This window comes from Urtica dioica, chromosome 5, assembly GCF_054948205.1.
Source record: "Urtica dioica subsp. dioica isolate 48M chromosome 5, U.dioica_male_clone48M_v1_H2, whole genome shotgun sequence".
Taxonomy (NCBI): domain Eukaryota; kingdom Viridiplantae; phylum Streptophyta; class Magnoliopsida; order Rosales; family Urticaceae; genus Urtica; species Urtica dioica.
Genome location: NC_142760.1, coordinates 41,510,337 through 41,517,126, shown reverse-complemented (window position 1 = coordinate 41,517,126; position 6,790 = coordinate 41,510,337). Strand labels below are relative to the sequence as shown.

Sequence of the window (6,790 nt, the reverse complement as noted above, 5' to 3'; positions counted from 1 at the left end):
CGAAAATTCGGTTCGGTTAACCGAAACCGAATTTAAGAATCGGTTCGGTTATCGGTTTTGAAAATCCAAAAATTCGGTAATCGGTTATTTAACCAATTTTTTTATCTAGTTTTGAAACCGGATAACCAGTTTCAAATCGGATAACCGATTTTAATCGGTTAACCGATTTGAACCGGATAACCGATTTGGATAATTATAACATCTTTAAAACTGGTTAACCAGTTTTGAAATCGGTTAACCGATTTTTTCGGTTAACCGGTTTCGAAACTGGTTAACCAGTTTTAAAACGGTTATAAAATCGGTTATCGGTTTTACAAAACCGGTTAACCGAATTTTCGGTTAACCGATTTTCGGTTTTTGACCAATTCGGTTCGGTCATTGGTCCAAAATTTTCAAAACCGAAAATTCGGTTTCGGTTTTCAAATTGGTCCAAAACCGAACCGAACCGAACCGATTTCACCCCTATATACAAGAGTTATTTGAGGTATTAACTTTCATAAGTGAAATTGGAAGTAAAAAGAAAGCCCGAGACCGAGACATTCCCCAAAGCCCGAGCCCGGCCCGGCGGCGGCGCGCGTGTGTGCGAGGGGTTAAGAGATAACCCACCCACACTCTCCTCTCTTGCACTTGCTTGACCACTAAAGAAAGAGGATAGTATATAAACACTACCACAACACACATCCCCAACCAATGTGGGACTCTTGGTATTCACTTCCACAACACAACAATAAATGTGTTTCTTTAGCCTACTTTGAGCATCAATTTCTCATTCATCCTAGGTCCGATTTTGGCAAACAAATATTCAATTTTATACCTCTCGTTACGAGGAATCCGTATCACTTGGAATTATTCAATTCCGATGAGTGGAACCCACTCAAGTTATTGCCACAAATCAGCCATTCACATGTTAATAAATAATATTTATTGACCACGTTCCAACATATATATATATAGAGAGATATATATATACATACATATAGATAGTACTATGCACCATACAAATCGGACAAAAAAGATTATTGGTTTCCCAATGTAAAAGAATATGCTACTATTGAACGAAGATGATGAATTGAATTTGTCTCTCGATTAAAAAAAAATATACATATTGCAGTTGCAGAGAGCGAGTCATTTCAATATTAGTACATATATCTACTTGGTCTGAAAAAAGAGTTGGTTGAACATAATGATATTAAAATAAAAACATGGAAGAGAAATAATCTGTGGTGTGATTTTGACAAATATGTATGCGACTTTTTATAGAACGACATTGGACTAATAGTTACTTTTTTACAAAAATAAAAATAAAAATAAAAATAGTGCACTTTTTTGTGGTGCCACTGAATTCAAAAGGAATAGTAACCACATGGCCCAATTAGAGAATGTTTAGAAAGCACCTACTATAGTCCCCCACCACTATAAGATAATAAAATAAATATAATAATTCATGTCCTCTATGTAGCGTACAATATGTAACTTCTCATTCCAATGCACAAATTTTTATTGGTAATTTTTAATTTCTTAAAGAATAAGATAACTCCATCAATTCATCTATATAAACTCATCACTTAGAGCCTCCATATCCAAACCAGCCATTGTGCAAACAACTCTCTCTCTCTCTCTCTCTCTCTCTCTCTCTCTCTCTCTCTCTCTCTCTCTCTCTCTCTCTCTCTCTCGCTATACTTTTTTAAACTCTCCCTCTTACTATCTCAATCTCTTCCCTTTGCTCTTCTTTTCTTCTTTCTTCTTCAAATTCCACAAAGAAATTCTAGGGTTTGAAGAATTGTTTAGGTTGTTATTCTTGAGGTCTCGTTGTGAATCAATGGAAAGGAAGTGGGTTTAAACTTATCTGCTCGTATTCATCTTGAGGTAACCTCAAATTTTACAGGTTTGAATTTCGTTCTAAAGTCGCGTCTATTTTGGAAACAAACACGATTTTTAGATTTATAGATGCAATCTTGTCGCGTCTAAAAATTCATTTTTTTCTTAGTGCACGATACATCATTAATTAAATTTGATTTGAAGCACAAAATACAATTAACAACTTAAAAACTTTGACATTGAGACTCCGTTTGAAACCCGAAAAATAGGAGGGAATGGAAAATGGAAATCCCTCTTATTTTCCTTAGGTTGTTTGGATTGAGGAAAATAGGGTGAAAAAAAATCAAATGAAAAATGAGAATCTCTCCAAAAAAATTTATGAGGGGATCACATTTGTGTGTCTCGTTAAGTGACCGAACCAGAAAAGCTCAATAGGGGGCTTATTTGAAAAAAAAATTAAGGGGGCTAATTAAAAAAAAAAAAATCATGGTAAAAATGAATTTTTTTTTTAAAAAAAATGGGTCGAAAGTGTACATTTTTTAGCCTAAAAAATATAAAACCTTTTAAAAATGGGTAAAAAATGTAAATAAAAAAAATTCGATGGGGGCTAATTAAAAAAAATTCATGGTAAAATGAATTTTTTTTTTTAAAAAAGTGGGTCAAAAGTGTAAATTTTTAGGGTAAAAATGTAAAAATTTTTAAAAATGAGCAAAAAATATAAATAAAAAAATTTGAGGGGGGACTGGAGTCCACCCTGGACTTGAGCTAGCTCCGTCCCTGGTCTCATCGTTGCTTTCCCTTCAGTTTTCTTTCATATTTTCCATGACTTCCAAACACATTTAGAATTTTAACTTTTCCTATTGTTTTTTTTCTTCATATTTTCATTTTCTCTATTATTTTCATTTTTTTTCTCTTATTTTTCAGTTCCAAACGAAGCCCGGAGTATTTTTACCTTTTGAAGGACTGAACCATATCCCAGATTTTGATACCTATCAAAACTATTAGCAGTAGTTTTTGTTTTTTGTTTTTTGTAAGTATGTGAGAAGATCTAGATAAAGATGCAATTGTTACTAAATTAAACTTGCGTAGAAGCTTGGGAAAATATAATATATTTTGGAACGAGGACATTTGATAAAACTCAGCCACTAGCTAGCAAAATTAGCTTGCAAAATTTAATAGACATTCTATTTTTCTCTTCAAATTACTCCATTTTCTTCCCTCTCTTTTAGTTGTTACTATTTCTCTATGTCATGTTTTTATCATTATCATATGATCGAGTTGTATGTATCTTCGTTAGGTTTTTCGTCGTCGCTAAATTAACGATCTTCGTCACGTTTGTTATCTTCGCCCCTATGTTTGGCAGCGAATCACTTAATTCTTGTTCTGGAATATAGAATAAAATCAGGGAAGAGGACGAACAAGTACCTTGAATTCTCCAATCCCAACCCCAAGATAATTTTTTTTCTTTCTATAATAGCTAAAATTCAAACGTTGATGAGCTTCCTTTTTATACGTTTTTGTTGAAAAAATTGGGCCGGGCAGGCCACTTATTGTTCAAAAGGGCCACTTATTGTTAAAAAAAAAATTTGTAGGAAAAATCACGGAAGTAGTGTATATTGAGTGTAACATTTTTAAATAGTAAATATTCTACAATTTTTTAAAAATTGTTTTTTAAATTATGAAAGTTAATTTGAGATTATTTTTAAATGGTAAATAGAAACTAAAAACTTTAAATATATATATATATATATATATATATATATATATATATATATATATATAAACATCAAGAAAGATATTTGTCCACAATATAAAAAATATTTTTGAAATAAAAGCTGATTATTTCCACAATTAATTTCAAAAATACCTTTTCACATATAGTTTCCGAAACAAGTATATACGATATATATTAATTGCAAAGATAGTACATCTAAGTTTAATTTTTTATTCGCGAAAAAATGAATTCTTCAAATTATGAACAATCGCCACCCACACTAAACAAACGCTAAAGTAATAAATGTAATGAGCGTCTTCAAACTCCCTTAAAACCTTGTGAAGGAGATTAAGAAGCTCATGATAGAATTTTAGTGGGGAAGCACCAAAGAGAAGAATAAGATTCATTGAGGGTGTTGTTGGGCAAAGCTTTAAAAGCCCAAATCTCCGTGATGTAAGGGATTTCAGCCAACCGATCCTAAACTAACAAGGCTTGAAATTCATAGAGCAAAGTTAGAGCTAATCACATGGGAGGTTTCATAGGGGTTATGAAAAAGCATCATAGTGATATGATGAGGATCAGGTGAAATTAGGGAGGCTCGGATAATACAGCGCGCGCCTGAACATCCGTATGCTTTTATAACTTATGGCTTTATCACCAACCAAATCTAATATGGTTTCGTAGAACTCGCCGTTCGTGGTCTCCAATGTCAATAGAGCTTGGTAATTGTGTTGGCCTCCGCACCTTGTCGCTCTCACAACTCTCTTCAGCTTCAAATCATTTTCCATATCCTGACACATACGATCACATATAAATCGATAGTTAATGATATAGATCACTATGCTGAAATATAGGCTATAATTCACGGAGCACCAAATGTATATGATTGTATCATGGGAAAGCAAAGTCAGAGAATTACCTCGAAGTGCTCTTCGTTGTAAACTGATAGAACAAACCCGGCGGCCATTATCCAATCCATCTCAGACATCGGCTTGAATCCGGATAAACGATTTATTGCCTTCGCAGCCCACGGACTAACACGAAACCCCTGAATAGTGATTCACAAAACAAACCATCAAATCTCTACCACCAAGGAATGCACTCTGTATATTTATAATTCAACATACATACATACATACACACAGATATGCATTACCTCAGATTCCTTAACTTGCTGATTATACATGTCCAAAGCCAACAGTCTTTCAGATTCAGAGCAGTAGACAGGTTCGTCTAGTTTCAAATCAGCCAAGGCTTCCTCAACAGGGGCTTCATCATCGACATCGACATCGACGTCGACATCATCATCATCATCATCATCATCGACATCATCGACATTGCTACAACCACCGACATGGAAATCTTCATACCTAGGATCACCTTGATCGACACCACAAAAACTATCATCATCATCATCATCATCACCATCATCGACATCGCCATCATCATCATCGCCATGATCGACATCGCCGAATGAAGAACAAAAGCATTTCTCTTGTGCATCGAGAAGCGCCACCTCGTATCTCACTGCCTCCAGCATCCCCTCGCCCCGTACGGCTCTATTGGTAGACTTTAACTTCCAAAGGTCGAATTTCATGACATCGCTTTGGTGATTCCAAAAACACGAACAACTAGTTAGCCGAATCACACACAAAAAAGATCCCAAAAACAAACCCTAACTTGGATCTACAATCGGTACATAAAAATTTTCGTATTGCAGATCAAATTCGTATCTCAGAAGACCTAAACCCTAAATACGAGCCATGATTGCATGACGAACCACAGTTCATTATTTAGCCCTAAACTTTGACATAGATTCTCATACCTTGAATCCCCAATTCTGAGAATTGTTGGTTCGTTTCTTCTCTCTTCTTCTCCCATTCTGAAACAAATTGTTAGTTCAATTTTTCCGATCATTATATACCTCAAACCCTAAAATTCGATCTTGCAGATAAATGAATTTCAGGATCGAACTGAACGATGTAATCAGGAGAATTATAACATACAAATGAAAAAAAAAAAAAAAAAAAAAAAAAAAAAAAAAAAAAAAGCAAAAAATCTCTGGAAACAAAGTTCGATTTTCGATCAATATATTCCTCAAACCCTAAAATTCAATATAAATGAAATAAGGATCGAACTGAACAAAGAAATCAGGAGTAATAACATACAAAGAAGGAAAAAAAAAAGCAAAAAAGCTCTAGAAAACAAAGTTCGATTATGAATTAATATAATAACCCTAAAATTTGGTCTTGCAGAAAAATGAATTCTAGATTAAATATATACATCGAACTAAGCTAACAAAATTACACGCAAAACAGACGATCACGAATCAACTTAAATCCCTAAATTATTTCACCTGAGCTTTGGCTGGGAATCTCTTAATTCTTGTTCCCTTGAATTCGCCATTCCAACTCGGAGAGATCTTTTGTTTCTTTATAATATTAATAAACGAAATTGATTATGATAACAGACACGTTGCTGAGCTTCCTTTTTATAGGTTTTGGTTGAAAATGGGCCGGGCTCCAAATTTTGTAAATTAGAAAATAAAGTAGAATTACCTGATCAAACTTCTTTTAAAAACTTTTTCTGACAAAATAGCACTTCTTATTCATATTGATATTATTTTTTTATTTCGAGAATATATTCCTTCTTATAGTTTTTTTTTTGTCAAGCGGCTATATAGCCAAATAGAACTTAAGCTTTTGCAAAATAGCCATAGTTTGTCAACTATAAGCAAACTAGCCAACTTAATCTAGGTTGGATTAAATTTAATCTCAACGAACTATAAAGACAGAATGCAAGGTTTATGACCGCTGGATTAAAATTAATCGAGGCAGGATTAAAAATCGTAGTACTCTCAATTGGCTATTTTTTATACCTAATGAATACAAGATTAAAATTAATGAAGGCATGATTAAATTTAATGACAATCTGGCAATCCAACAGATCCAGTCGTGCATCAGATCCGACACCGGAGACGAGGATCTGAAGCAGAACCGATTCCGATGCCTCGGCGCATCCGATTCCGATGCCTCGGCTCACCCCTTGTTCTTCAAGCCCATCCGATTCCGATGCCTCGGCTCCTCAGGCGCGTCACCGTCGATCGCCCAGAGCCTTCGAGGCAGTTCCGCCGGAAAAGCGACAGAGAATTCGTCGTCTTCTGAGCTCTGGCTCCACAACACGATGAGCAGAAAGAAGGAAGTTTTCAGGCCGAAAGTGGAAAGAAATGTGGGAATGTATGTCTGTGGAGTCACTGCT

The 6,790-nt window shown here is 34.7% G+C and overlaps 1 protein-coding gene across 1 annotated transcript; it reads right to left on the bottom strand.

Moving 5' to 3' along the window:
* Window positions 1-4,110: 4,110 nt before the first annotated feature.
* On the bottom strand, window positions 4,111-5,399 carry LOC149398604 (uncharacterized). Its single transcript, XM_089614623.1, has 4 exons — window positions 5,358-5,399; window positions 4,689-5,136; window positions 4,452-4,580; window positions 4,111-4,323 (listed from the first exon to the last, which is right to left on the bottom strand). Exons 2-4 carry the CDS (start codon window positions 5,127-5,129, stop codon window positions 4,111-4,113), a joined length of 783 nt encoding a protein of 260 aa, XP_089470749.1. The 5' UTR covers window positions 5,130-5,136; window positions 5,358-5,399.
* Between the last annotated feature and the right edge of the window lie 1,391 nt (window positions 5,400-6,790).

Coding starts and splice junctions, on each gene's coding strand:
- LOC149398604 (XM_089614623.1), bottom strand. CDS start 5,129: ATGAAATTCGACCTTTGGAAGTTAAAGTCTACCAATAGAGCCGTACGG. Junction 4,581..4,688: donor AGCAAGTTAAGGAATCTGAG/GTAATGCATATC, acceptor ATCACTATTCAG/GGGTTTCGTGTTAGTCCGTG. Junction 4,324..4,451: donor ACAACGAAGAGCACTTCGAG/GTAATTCTCTGA, acceptor CGTATGTGTCAG/GATATGGAAAATGATTTGAA.